Source organism: Peromyscus eremicus, chromosome 4 (genome assembly GCF_949786415.1).
Source record: "Peromyscus eremicus chromosome 4, PerEre_H2_v1, whole genome shotgun sequence".
Classification (NCBI taxonomy): domain Eukaryota; kingdom Metazoa; phylum Chordata; class Mammalia; order Rodentia; family Cricetidae; genus Peromyscus; species Peromyscus eremicus.
In genome coordinates, this window is record NC_081419.1 from 147,007,103 (window position 1) to 147,022,009 (window position 14,907).

Genomic DNA, 14,907 nt, shown 5'->3' on the forward strand with positions numbered 1-14,907 from the left:
TGCTCCACCACCGCCCGGCTACGTTTTCTTTTCATCTGGGGCGTTTATGCACTGTATGTGGTGCTGGGTTTTGGAGGTACACTTTTGTACATACATACAGCCCTCCCTCCCCCTGTTTCCTCTGTCCTCCCGTCTGTCCCTTTCATCCCCTGCTGGCTTTACCTCTACTTTGATGTCATATCCATGTGTATGATTCTACAAATCTATGCAAAATCTGGGAGCCACAAATGAGAGAAAACATGATATTTTTTTTTTCCTGAGATGGCTTCATTCACTTAGCATGGTGGTCTCTGGTTACACCCACTTTCCAGCACATGACACATTCTCATTTTTTTAATGTGACTGTGTGCATACTCTGAATTTCCTCTACCCATCCTCTATTGATGGACAGCAAGGTTGGTTTCATTTCTCAGCTGCTGTGAACAGAGCACAGTCAACAGGGATGTGCAGATATCTGTGTGCTGTGTTGACTTGTCCCTTGTGGTGAACACTCAGAAGTGGTAGAGCTGGCTCACATGATTGATTGATTGATTCATCTTGAGGCAGGAAAGGTTGGTTTGGTTCATGGTGGCAATGGTGTCAGCCCACGGTCCATGGCTCCATTGCTTTCTCGTCTGTGACAAGGCAGAGGAGGGATGCTTACCTCAGGGCAGGGAGGAAGAAGAGATGGATAGAGAGAGAGGAAGGGGCATGGCCCAGGCTGGGGCTGTGGCTTCGTGGGTAGAGCACTTGTGTACATGCATGAAATTCCATCCTTAGCTTCTCATAAACTGGATGTGGTGGTACCCACCCATTATCCCAGTGCTCAGAAAGTGGAGGTGAGCAGATCAGAAGTTCAAGGTCACCCTTAGCTACATAGTGACTCAAAGCCAGTCTGGACTATATGAGACCCTGATGTTTCAGGGACTCCTTTCCTTCATCCTCCCAAAGTCTCTACTCCCTCCCAATAATGTCATCAGACAGCAAATCCTTCTAGAGACCGGTGTATGGATGATCTCAGGGCCCTCAGGATCCTGTCACTTCATAATGATCAGTCTCAGTCTGGGACCAAGCTGTCAATACCTGTCAATACATCACATCCAAATCACAAAAAAGTCTAGTCCAAGCCCTGTGTGCGGCCACAAGAAGCCCACCAAGGCTGCTTGCCTGTGCCTTCTCCACCTGTCTCCTCTCACCTCACTCCTGAGTCTGGCAGCTCCCTGTGTCGGAGATTCCATCTGCCCTAAGCACAGTTCCTGTGGTCTCGGGGCCGCTGCCTCCCAGAGTCATAGTTCCCAGCTCAGAGGTGAGCAGCGTGGAGTTGCTGGAGGTTTGGGAACAGCTTCCACATGGCATGGCTTTGGAACTTGAGTCTGGAGGGAAGGGAGAAATGAATAGTGAAGGAGCAAGTGAGGTCTCAGGCCACTGTGCTGTTTAGTTCACTCCGGAGTCTATGCCTCCTAACCACTGTGGTGGGGTTTTGCCTCCCCCCTGTGCTCTGTGGCTTTGTTCCCAACAGTCCTCAGGGGGACTTAAGCTCCCCCCACCACATACATTTATTTGTTTGTTTGTTTGTGGGGGAGCATCAGATGACAATGGGTGGGAATTAGTTCTCTCCATCAATCATGTGGGTCCTGGGCATCAAACTCAGGTCTTCAGACTTGGCAGTAAATGCCCTTACCCACTGAGCCATCTCGCTGGCCCAGGGAAACTTCAATACTACATCACATGCCTCTGTTCACACAATATTAAACTCAGTATTCTAAAAAAAAAAAAAAAAAAAAAGGAAAAGAAGAAATGGAATGGATAGGTATAAGACATTATGGTAGATTATTGTGTATACTAGTAAACAAATTTAGTAAAATAGCAGCCTTAAATAATTTGCACTGTAATTTGCACTGTTATGGATTCTTATATGTTGATACAAATGTAAACTATTTTTATATTCCTGTTTAAGATAATTTGTATATTGATACAAATACAGAACTATATTTGTTATAATGTACATATATTTCTACTCTTATTTGAAATATTTGTATATTGATACAAATGTAAATTTATATCTGTCACACTTTATGTATGTTCTACTTCTGTTTAGGATATTCGGTATATTGATATATATTTAAGATTATTGTCATATTGCATATCACACTACATACTCCTACCTCTGTTATAAATATTGATATATATTTAAGATTATTGTCATATTGCATATCGCACTATATACTCCTACCTCTGTTATAACATCTTGTGTATTGTCACAATTTTGAAGTCATTGTTCTTTACCATACACTTGCTTATAGACTGTCTACCTTGTTTACGTGAAGCCTTAGTCCTTAGGTTATTTCAGTAGATAAGACTTATAGATTTATAGTCACCTATGCTTGTCATCTCTATAGTTATGTTAGTTAGGTTATCCAGATTTACAGATACATAGGTCAGATGGACAGGTAATCTTCAAACACTTCATAGACCTAGAGAATATGGCATTTAAATAACTTAAAATTCTGTCGATGTGAGACACAATTACTCCTGGCTGCACCAATTTGATCCCGAGAAAATGTTGGGCTTCTAGACATTTCCATTTAGAAGTTTGTCTTCTTGGCACAAAATGGCCTACTGGGCAAAGAACTGCCCTTGCCTCAATGGCTGACAGTACAAATGCAATGCTATCCTTTCTGGACAAGCGGGACATAAGGAAAGCGACCACTGTACTCTGCCAAGCCAGGGTAAGATGGTCTTTCAGAATTCCTGCTTCTGAAAATGGTCTGTCAGATACTTTAGGCCTGTAGCCAATTTGAATACACCAACAATGCTGAGAAACATTAGGTGACTGTCCAGGCTGCCAGCTGCCTCGGTCTACTCTCACAAGATTCCCGAAAGTTGCTTGCATCCATCTACCATTTCTCAGGTACCATTATATTCCTTCTCACGTCTTTGATGGGATTGAAGACTAGCAGTTATAGTTACAACTTAATAGATAGAACATATTAAGTATTAGATTCAGGTTCTTTAGGATAGGACACCTTTTGGAATGATCTTTGTAACATGCCATTTACCTATGCTCTATACTTCTCTGGATTTTAGTATGTGTTTCTTGCTTGATATTGTTTGCATTGGTTGTAGTTCCATCTTATCTAGGTCATTATCCCTCATTATTCCTGGACAATATTTGATAACCATTCCTTTGTATATAGTCTTGTATTAGGTTAGAACTTTCTTATTTAGACAAAAAGGGGGAGATGTAGTGGGTAGCCATTCCAGCTTTGATCTGGAAGTTCCAACCCCCATTGAGACTTCAGCAACTATCACGCCTACAAGGCGGGGCCAAGGGAGGCTCCTGGGGACCCGAGATCTGGATCGGCGGGTGCTCTCGCGGGTCCGGGACGCTGGATAGTGGAGGTGGACCAAGCAGAGCTCCAGAGAACACCGCTGGACTGTGATACACCTTCCCCAGACCCCGCGACCTATCTATCCCTTAATTTGTAAGTTACGCCATTAAATAAATCTCCTTTTAACTACGTGGAGTGGCCTTAATAATTTCACCAATACTCCAGTTCATTTCAAGTAAGATGGAGACACTTTACACACGCCTTCAGGCTCTGAAAGATCCGGCAGGCACCCACCAAGGCTTTGGGCTCCTGGATGTCAATCCCTCTTGTTTCTCAAACTCCTGTGCCTTGTACTGCTCTCACTTCCCACTTCAGGCCTTGGCACCTGCTGAGTCCACACTTGCGAATCCCTCCCGGACTGTGTCTGTTGGCAGGTCCCTATTGATTCCCTACTTCAGTTCTCTGCCAAGCCCCCTTGACTGCAGGACTCATGCCTCTCCTCTCTGGGAGCAGCCATGACATCCATCCTAAAGGGCTCCTTGCCTGGGCCTGGTGACTGTGACCCACAGCTATGGCCTGTTCTCGCTGTGTGAGCCATACGGCACTCCACCACCAGGATAGGGAAGACGGTCCACTTGACATCCAGACATCCTGGTCCCTTCGTGCTGATTCTAACTATCCACTCGTGGGACTGCTCATGTACAATTCTCTTACTCAAAATCCCAGAACTCTCTGCTTCTGTCGTGCCCAAAGCCCTCTGTGACTCCTCCTTACCTTGATGTAAATACCTGCATCCTCCCTGCAGCCTGGAGTCCCAGACCAGTGTGTCCTTGTTCCAGACCATTGCCTGACAGGATGACTGTATGAGGTGGGCACTCACACCTTCTGTGCCCAGGCTCACCTGTGTCTCCTTTCAGCTCTTTGCTGTCTCCAGACTCTGTGACTCCAGCTTCTGACGTAGTATGGATGGTCATCTTGTTGCTATTGCCGATGGTGGCATCCTCCAGCAGGCAGGATTTGATGTGGACTCTCTGGGCTGTGTTCCCCTCAGGGTGAGCACCTGGCTCAGGTGTTTGCATGGTGAATGAAGTTCCTGGGTCAGCAGTGGTGGCTGAGACTGCGAGTTAACCGGAGAGAAAAGGCGGGAGAAGCCAACCGTTGTACAGGGACCTTGTCCTGACATCAAACCTGTCCGTCCCACCCTCAGGGCTGGCTCTCACCAGTGACCTTGCAGGTCTGGCCATAGCCTTTGTCCAGCCACCTCACCTCCACGTCCTGGCACACGTTCTCGCTGGCCTGCAATACCACCTTGCCCTGCCCCTGAGCTCACCAAAACCACTCTGGCCTCAACATCTTCTTCTGGGTCTCCAGGGCCCTCTCTCCCTCTTGTCTGTGGCCAGTTCCCAGGTAGCCGTCAAGGACATGTTATCCTACTACAGTTCATTCCTTTCCTCCCCCATCTCACCTCAGCATCTACTGGACCCTGGTGTCTCCTCTTCACTTTCACACTCAAAGGTCAGAAAATGTCCGTCCATGCTCAGCTTTCCTATCCCCTACCTGTAGGCTCCCTGCACTCTCAGAAACTGTCACAGAAGGCCACCACAGAGCCCTGTTTGCTGATCCCCCTGCTGCACCCCACCTCACTGGTCTCTATGGAGATGCTCCTCTCTGGTCCTGTTGGTCCTCCTGAGACCTCTGATCATCTAAGAATCTGCAGTTCCTGGCACGCCTCTGGCCAGGTCCTCGAGTCACTGTGCCATTCACTGATGGCCTCTTTCTCCATTTCCCCAGGCCACTACCCAAGCTCCAGCCTGCCCCTGTGACCTTGCTTCCTCCTACTCAACCTTCACTCTGCAGGTGATGACTGAGACTTGCTTCCCCCCAGGTGCTGGGAGACTGAGGACGCTGAGTGCCAGATTAGTGGTGCTCAACACGCTGTCCAGTGGTACCCCTCCCATGGGTCAGGGTAGAATGAATTTCCCATCATGCTTCTTTTCTCACAAAGAGTCTGGCTTCAGGTCCTTTCTGAATATGTGGGGTGGTGGAGGTCATGATACCTGGGGGGCTGCCAGTAAAGCTATAAGCAGGGTGTTCCACTGGCTCCCTCGGGACGCTCATTTCATTGCCGTGGCCCAGCTGCACACGTCGGAGCATGGACTTCTCCATGTGGATGTGCTGATCTCCCCAGGCACCAGGTCGGGGGTCCTGAGAAGAGGGGTCCTCTGATACAGGCAGCGGGAGAGGATGGTAGGGCCTGGGACCTGGGAAGGGCAGAGCATTAAGGATTTGCCAGAGATGACTCCAGATTGTTCTGTCCCAAGGCTGGGGACCAGAGGCAGCTGGAGCTGGGCGGTCTGCAGCATTCTCAGCTAAGCCTACAGTATTGTTGGGGTACCTGCAGGTCTAGGGAGCACACGCCACCTGCCTCCTGGCTCTCCTCAACCTTTGACTCCCATCAAAAGAAAGTCCGTTGTGTGGGAACGAGTCCTCCACGCCTCTTGACAAGACAGTTCGGGTCTTTGCCCTGCCTTCACTTCCTTGATGCTCATTTTCAGACTCACTTTTTTTTTTTTTTTTTTTTTTTGAGACAAGGTTTCTCTGTGTAGTTTTGGTGCCTATCCTGGATCTCGCTCTGTAGACCAGGCTGGCCTCGAACTCACAGAGATCCACCTGCCTCTGCCTCCCAAGTGCTGGGATTAATGGCGTGCGCCACCACTGCCCAGCTTAGACTAACTTTTTATGATTTTCAAATTAAAAGAATGCAAAAACTTTCAAACTCATTTAAGTCTGAAAAAATGGTGAGTCACTTAACATCCATAAGCAAAATAGCCAGATAGGATGGCTGTCAGAACTAGGAGCATCATGGTTGGGGAAACTGAGGCCTGGGGTAGAACAGATTTCTCCCAAGGGCATGGGGAGAATCTGGGTTTGGAGCTGATGCTCTTGTGCCTGGGTGACAGGGCTGGAGTGTGATGTGGCCCCACACCCTCTAAGCTACAATGCCTATTATAGAGGAAACACTCGCTGGACAGCACCAACCTTTGTCTAAACTAGGTTGCTAAGACTGGGGGATGGCTGGGAATGGGTAAGAGCATTGCCATGCAAGCATGAGGACCTGAGTTTGGATCTAAGCACCCACATGAAGAGTCAGGCATGGCCACATGCACCTGTACCTCTAGTGCTGGATGACACTGAGACAGGGGGATCGCTGGGGCTTACTGGCTGCAAGGCTTGCTCTAGGTTCAGTGTGACACCCTGTGGGGTGGGGGGGATACGATGGGAATGACAGAACAGGACACCTGACGTCCTCCTCTGGTTCTGAATGGACTTCAGTAAACACACACACACACACACAGACACACACACACACACACACAGAGACACACAGACACACACACACACACACAGACACACACACACACACATAGACACACAGACACACAGACACACAGACACACACACACACACAGAGACACACAGACACACACACACACAGAGAGACACACAGACACACACACAGACACACAGACACACACACACACAGACACACACACACACACACACACACACACACACACACACACGGGGGGGGGGGGTGGACAGAGAGGGAGAGAGAGAGGTGGGGGGGAAGCTACTGAGTGCATGATGATCCCAATTTTTCATGGCAATAGTTTGAGAGAGAGAGAGAAATGTGTTCAGAGCAGAGAACGGAAGTTGCCCACTCACCATGTCCTGCTGAGAGAGGGGGCTGAATTGTCCTCACACAGAGAGATTGGATCTCATTGAGAAGGGAAAAATAAAGGAGGTGTAGGTGAGGTATGATCCAGGCTTCTCATTCTGAGAAAAGCCATGCCCAAGTCCATGCAGATGAGGAGGTTGCTCTTTCTCCTTGAAGGACCAAGCCCCCCTCACTTTCTTCCCCCACTCAGGCACAGCAGGTGTCCCGGCCAGGCCCCTCCTCTTACCCTTTTGATCACAGTCTATCTGTCTTAGCATGGCATTCCCATGCCCGATCTGGATGGCTTCTGAATTGGCGATGGAGATGTGGTTGTTGATTCCCTGTTGGCAGATCACGTTGACTGGATTCTGCTGGTAAATAATCGCAGTGGACTCTTGTCTCACTCCAGAACAAGCTACAGAATAATATTCCGTTGAGTTTCTTTGTTTCAAGGACACAGGGGCTCTTGTATGAACAGCACTAAACTTTCCTGGGGACTTGGCGCAGCATGAATCAGACCCCATCCTAGGGGCCCAAGAAAGAAGGTGCAGGGTAAGACTCAGGAGCTCCCTGGAGCTGGCCACAGCCTTCCTTCCCTGTGTTTGATGGATACCATGGTACCTCAGATGGAGCCTCTCCTGAAATCCTGCAGCAGGTGCCTTACCTGTGTGTCCTAGCCACAATGGCTCACTGGGAGGACAATGGATACTCCCACTCTCTCCCTCTCCTGCCCCTGCTGCCAGAGCCTGCCAGAGCCTGCCAGAGCCTGCCAGAGCCTGCCAGAGCCTGCCCTCAGTGCTGAACCCCAGGCTCCTCTCTCTTCAGCAATGGCCAGAAGAGGCCATATGTTTTGTTGGGCTCTATTGATATTATTAAAGACTTAGCTATGTCCCCGTGTTTAAAATCTGGCTGCCATCCACACTGTTACTCTTCTTCCAATAGCTGAGAACAGAGAGAGAGAGAGAGAGAGAGAGAGAGAGAGAGAGAGAGAGAGAGAGAGAGAGAGAGAGAGAAGACAGACAGAGAGAGACAGACAGAGAGAGACAGAGAGAGAGAGACAGAGAGAGAGAGAGAGACAGAGAGAGAGACAGAGAGAGAGAAGCAGGCCCACACCAGCCAAGTCCAGCCACCTGCTCTGTGTGCCCCACATGCCTGCTCAGGTTGGAGGACTGTGAGCCTCTGTAAATTCCTTTCTCCATAAATGAAAGTAGCCGAGCACGGTGACAGACACCTGTAACCCCAGTACTAGGGAGGTGGAAGCAGGAATATCAGGAGTTCAAGGGCATCTCAGCTACATGAAATTGTCTCATAGAAGAAAGGAAAAAATGAAACCATATTTTCCCCCCATGTTTGTGTAAAGACAAGCACACCCGGGCTGGGGCATTTTAGACATGCATTCATAAAATGTACATTTCTTTATCTGACTTTAAAAGACATTTGCTAGGTGTAGTGGTACATGCCTTTAATCCCAAAATTTGGTAGACAAGATCTCTGTGAGTCTGAGGCCAGCTTAGTCTACATGGTAAGTTCCAGGACAGCCAGGGTACATAGCAAGACTATCTCTCAAGAAAAAAAGAGAAGACATTTAAAAAGAACATTCTGGGGGTCCCTGAGAGCACTAGGGCTCAGACTTGTAACCACGAAGCCTACGAGTGGGTAGCCTGGGCTCTCCAGGCTTCTACTATGCAAGCCCAGGCCAACACTCCCTTTAAAACAATTTTATCCACTTACTTATCAATTTAGGTTTTATATGATTTTTTTTTTTTTTTTAGTTCAGACTAGCCTTGAACTTGTAACTCTCTTCCCTCTGCCTCCTGAGTGCTGGGCTAAGAGCTCGGCATCATCATCATACTTGGACAAAGTGCTCACAGAGAGTCGTTACCAAGTTCAGGTTGACCCCTGTGTCCAGGCTGAGCAAGTCCAGTGTGTGCCTCCCTCCAGACTCTCTGCACCTGCAACCTTCAGAGCCCTGCAGAGCCCGCTCCACTGAGCCCCAGGCTCCTGTTCCCTCAGCAGTGACTAGAAGAAGCCTCATATCTTTTGTTGGGTCCCACTGACTTTATTAACGACTTGGATGTGTCCCTGGGTTTGAAATCTGGCCTCCATCTTCATTATCATGCTTCCTCCAATAGCCAGAAACCCTATGGCACCATGAGTGAGGCCAAGGCCAGCAGCTGGGTGGCCCTCCCTCCTTAAGCCTGCCAACATCCCTCCCTGCTGGAACCCCTCCCAAAAGAGGATCAGTAAAATCTGACTCTAAGGCTGGAGGGGTTGCTAAGTGGTTAGAGCATTGGCTGCTCTTCCAGAGAGCATAGCACTAAGTACCCATATGGCAGCTCACAGCCATCTGTCACTCCAGTTCCAGCAGGAGACCCAATTCCCTCTTCTGACCTCTGCAGGCACCGCATGCCTGTGGTGCATATACATACATGCAGGCAAACGCATAAAATAAAATACATAAATCACGAAACAAAGCAAAAAAATCTGACCCTGGACCATTCAATCCTTACCCTTGACTTTTTCAACCTGACCCTACATGACCCAGTCCTGATCCTTGACCTTCCTAACCTGAACTTTGAATTTCCCAACCTAGACCATCCATCCACCTCTGACCCCCAACCTCCCCAAACTGACTTTGACCTCTCATACCTAGTTCTTGACTTTTCTGACTTGGGCCATAAATCATCCATGTCTGCCCGTCGTAGCTCAGAAGGTGCCTATCCCTCATCTTGTACAGGTGTGGGTTCACCTCTTTGGCGGTCTTCATTCCCAGAGCCTTGGCGATATGCAAGGCCTTTTGAGGCCCATTGTCCTCGAGGAATCTGAAGACTCTTTCATCTGCAAGGGGAGGGGCAGGCACTTAGTAGGAAGAGGGCCCTGTGTTTGCATCTGTCCACCACACCGGCTGTAGCCTGGGACACTTATGGAGCCCAGGGGCATGGTCCTGTTTCGTCGGAGGCACATGGTCATACCGAGCACAGTGGTCATCTGGAGACCAGATGTGTGAATAAGGCTCTCACTCTAGAGGCTGGCTCAGGCTGGCACAGGTGTGTCAGCATCTGGAAGATAAACACTTCTTGGCCGTTTAGAGCCTTTGGCTTCTAACAGTGAGTATGGCCTCTGAGACTCTTGCAGAGCCTCAGTGATGGACATGATCCCAAACACCCATTCCCCTTGCGCCCCTGAGAATAGTTTGGGGAGACCTATGGTATGCACTGAACTGAAGGCCGGGACTCTTAGCAGCTGTGCCTATATCTTGTTAGGGTCTTGGGGCTGGAGGAAAAAGACGTACCCGTTGGAGACAGGAGACGCTCCGCTCCACAGAGCACAGGGAACACTTCCACAGGTGAGCTAGGGGACAGGACATTAGGCTGGGGTCCTAGGGTTTCCCATGTGCTTGGGTCACAGCTGCTGGCTGCCAAAGGGTGGGGTCTTGAGGCTGCTTCCTTTCCTGTCTCCAGCTTTGGGGGTGAGTCAAGCCAAGGTGGCCTTGGGTACAGCATCAGTGCTTGGAACTGTGGGCCCTCTCTGCTCAACAGCCATCAAAGTCACCTGAGGGCTCTGAGTGAATCCTTGCCATCAGCATTCACTGTCATTGTGACAATTGCCTAGGCTGTGTCTTTACTATTGCTAGTATCTGTTACACACCTACTTACACACCTACCATGCACAAGCCCTAGGCTCTACATTAGCTCCGTTGGCAAGAAGAAATGAAGAGACCGAGAGAGGATGGCAGAGCTCAGATGAAGCTGGACTTGCCCATTGCCAAGACGGCTCTTGAAAGGAGTCTGCTGTGCCCCTAAATGACAGATTACCGAGGCTAGGATGGGCAGTGGGGTCCTCAGGGACTGCAGGAACCTCATCTCCAGGAGCATCCCTGCCTAAGCACCATGTTGCAGGGGCTTCTAAGGATACTTTGCCCTCCTCCTTCAGGTGGTAAAGGACTTTGTTGAGTGTTTTCTTGGGCACGTGGCACTTCTTTACCAGCTGGGCAATCTTCACAGGGCTCCTGGCTTCACTCAGCACCTGTAGGATCTTTTGCTCCAGATTTTCTTGGGCGGGGGACAAAGAGAAGAGTTGAGTCAAGCCATGTCCTCATGGGAGGCTAGCATCTAAGCTCCAGAGACAAGAAAGATCTGAGAGCCCAGAGCAGAGGAGGCACCTTTGACCCAGGCCAAGCAGACAGCATTGAGGGCATCACTCAGAGGCAAGAGTGTCAGTTAGAGTGGACCCTGGACCCACAGCTGGATGGTTATATGGCAGAGGAGTGCGTAGGCTGTCCTGTGTACTGATGTGGAACCCTAGACAGGTAGGAACCCTCAGCTCTCAGATGATGGAGCAGAAGGGAGAGCAAGCCTGGCCCAGAAGCCCCTCCATGGTGCCTGATGCCTCTCCCAGCCTGCCTAGGGAGTTCCTTTCTCTCCAGCTCGGCACCCACATGGATGGCATGGGTATTCCCAGGTCAGGAGCCCAATGGACACAGGTCTCCCTTCCCATGCCTGATGGATTGCAGCCCTGAAAACCCAGCTTAGATATCTCCCACTTCCTTTTCTCCCCTACCCTGCCTCAGTGCCATCTTCCTGATGACACTACTCATCTCCCAGGTGACCACCAACTCTAGAAGGGTTCCCTCCAGCATCCTCTACCTAGAGGTCAGATGGACCTCTGCTGTCTACCCAGACTCCTCTGTGCCTGGCCCCAGGGGTCACCCATCTTATGCTCCTTTTGGCTCCTTCTGTCTGCCCGCTAATCCATGTGCCTGCTTTTACCTCTCTTTTTTCCTCTTGAGACAAAGTCTCACCACATATCTCAGGCTGGCCTGAAACTCACAGCAATCCTCCTGTTTCAGCAATACCCCCTGGGATTATAGGACTGAGCTTCCATTCCTGGCTTGGTTTTGCCTTGTCTTGCGAAACCTTTTCTCTGCTGGGGTGTGTGCCCTACAGTGGGCTCTCCTGCCCTCCCTTCTCCCACTGGCCCCTAAGGGCACATGGGCAGAACTTTCTCCAAAGGGTGAGCTTGAAGGGCTGGACAGAGGTGACTGGCTAGCAAGGGTACTGTTAGGAAGCCACAGGGGCCAGGTGAGGGTTAGTTCCTGGTCTTCTCTGCCTGGCCCTGAACCTGCCACCTGGCCTGACTCCTCCCTGAAACCTTTTGAGCAACAACCTCTAGCATGGTGTGAGGATTGAAAGAAGTGGTTTTGGGGGCTGAAGAGATGTGGATATCGTTCTGTATAAATAAAACACTGATTGGCCAGTGGCCAGGCAGGAAGTATAGGCGGGACAAGGAGAGAGGAGAATTCTGGGAAGTGGAAGGCTGAGTCAGAGAGACACTGCTAGCCGCTGCCATGACAAGCAGCATGTGAAGACGCTGGTAAGCCACGAGCCACGTGGCAAGGTATAGATTTATAGAAATGGGTTGATTTAAGATATAAGAACAGTTAGCAAGAAGCCTGCCACAGCCATACGATTTGTAAGCAATATAAGTCTCTGTGTTTACTTGGTTGGGTCTGAGCGGCTGTGGGACTGGCAGGTGACAGAGATTTGTCCTGACTGTGGGCCAGGCAGGAAAACTTTAGCTACAGTTAAAAGCACTGACTGGCATGCAGGCACACATGCAGGCAGAACACTGTATACGTAATAAATTAACAATTTTTTTTAAGTTTCAAAACAAGGAAGAAAAACAGTAAAGTAAGTCCTGCCTACAGGTGCACAGACTAGCCTAGCACAGCCCAGCACCTGCAGCCTCGCACAGCCCACAGCCTCGCCCAGCTCCACAGCCTCGCCCAGCCTCACAGCCTCGCCCAGCACAGCTCGGCACCCGGGAGAAGAGCATGAACACAGAATCAGAGCCAAACTTCTTATCAAAACGATGTCACCTCTCAGAGTTCAGTGCCTGAAGCCTGTCATAGGCCTTAGTGCCCTCTTCTATGAGGCAAGAGCTACCACTTTTGCCTGAGGGCTGTTATGAACCAGGTCAGGGGTCAAAGCATGATGTGAGGGATCTAGGGCACAGGATCCCTGAAGCAAGCTGGCTTCCTGTGATGCCCTCTTTCTGAGTTCTGATGTCCACAGAGTACTGCTGCTGTCTGGGCCAAGGAAAGAACTAGAAGGAGCCATAGAAACCACACTCAGGACCAATGCTGCTCGGGGGAGGGAAGAGGTCCAGCTTACCTCCTGTGCTCAGGTCAGCAGCAGCTTCTGCCATGCTCACAACAACCTCAGGGCACCTTTGAGGCTGGGGGTGGCAGGTTCCTACACTGTGGCCAGGCCTGAGGCTGAGTCCACAGGAAAAGAATGACTTCTGGGACCTGCAGACACCATCTGTTTCTACCCCGGAAACAAGCACCCATCTGGGTCGATCCACCCAGCTTTCTGGGGAAATCGAAAATGAAACTTTGGTGTGTTTCTCAAAAGAAATGTTGAAATCAGGGTGGAAGAGCAAGTTGGAGCTCAATTATGTGACATGGAAGAGAGGAGTGTTGGCCTCTGGGGTAGGACCTTGAAGAGAGCCGCATGAGAGCCCCCGTAAGTGTGAAGACCGTGAGCTAGTAAAAGGCCCCTACTTGCCCACAGGGCAGAGCTAGTACTGTCTATCCACATACCTTCTAGAAAGAGTCCCTCACTTTCATCAATTCTCAGAAGAACTGTTCCTTAAACAGTTCAGACATCACTCTGTTCCAATTACAGGTGAAGGGATCGAGCTCACAGAGATGGCCTGGTGCCCACAGCTCAAACTATAATATCCCTGAATCTGGGTCCCAGCCGCAGGTGGGAGGTGGGGTGCAGAGGTCACCCCTGTAGCACTGGTGCACAGGGCAGGACAGGAACAGTGAACGGAGACCAGAAGGAGGTGTAGACATGCCTGCAAAATGTCTGCAAAGCAAGCAGTAGGTGGCAGGTCCCCAGCCAGCCTCACCTTACAGAATTTGAAAGTCACTGGACAGGCCATGACCAGGCCAGTTCCACAGACAATTTCATGGGCCTGTGCATGGGGAAACTTTAAAATTTCCAAGTGATTTTTATGACTTCCAGGGGGAAAACCAGAGCCTGAAGAAGCAGCCAAGGAAAACAGCAAACTGCACTGCCCGTTGTGGCCCAAAATAAATAAGGTCATCTTTTAAACGCTCTCAGATGAGCCCGTTGAGAGACATCACTTAGACTCCCTAGAGGGACTATTTGGAGACCGACCACCAGGTGGCGCCTGCTCATCAACCGGCTCTTGCCCGGGGGTCTTGCTCGGTCCCTGGCCAGGGTGGCCTTGGCCTTACAGCACTGGGTTTTAGGACGTGCCTGCCCTCCTGGTCTTTTTCGTCAGCATCCTTTATTTCCTTGTGTTAGCTGTCCTAAAGGGACCAGAGCCTAGGCCAGTGGCTCTCAACCTTCCTAATGCTGCGACCTCTCATACAGTTCCTCAAGCTGTGTGACCCCCAACCATAAAATTATTTTTGTTGCTACTTCATAACTGTAATTTTGCTACTTTTATGAACTGTAATGTAAATATCTGTGTTTTCTGCTGGTCTTAGGCCACCCTGTGAAAGGGTTGATTGACCCCGAGGGGTCGCGACCCGCATGTTGAGAGATGCTGGCCTAGGTGGGTTTTTCTGTTTGTTTTTGTTTTTGTTCAGCCCTAGGAGTCAGATCCCCACTGGGCCTCGTTCCCTCAGCTCTGCCCTTGCTTGGTGAGGGACTCCTCATGCTGACATGCCTGGTATGCAGCAGACCTGGCAGGGACTTAGGGTTACCTGTTTTGTCCAGGACTCATACATGCTGACAATGTGTGGATGGCCCCTCCCTTCCTGTCTCTGAGGTCCTCATCATGAAGTCACACCATACCTCATTGTGTTTCTCAGAGATGTTTCTGGGAAACAGCAGCAGG

The 14,907-nt window shown here is 49.9% G+C and overlaps 1 protein-coding gene across 1 annotated transcript; it reads right to left on the reverse strand.

Annotated features, from left to right (window-relative positions):
* Nucleotides 1-271: 271 nt before the first annotated feature.
* Nucleotides 272-13,382, reverse strand: Zbp1 (Z-DNA binding protein 1). Its single transcript, XM_059259792.1, has 8 exons — nucleotides 13,203-13,382; nucleotides 10,845-11,081; nucleotides 9,679-9,867; nucleotides 7,277-7,444; nucleotides 5,369-5,572; nucleotides 4,213-4,428; nucleotides 1,176-1,352; nucleotides 272-614 (listed from the first exon to the last, which is right to left on the reverse strand). Exons 1-7 carry the CDS (start codon nucleotides 13,234-13,236, stop codon nucleotides 1,177-1,179), a joined length of 1,224 nt encoding a protein of 407 aa, XP_059115775.1. The 5' UTR covers nucleotides 13,237-13,382; the 3' UTR covers nucleotides 272-614; nucleotide 1,176.
* Nucleotides 13,383-14,907: the final 1,525 nt, after the last annotated feature.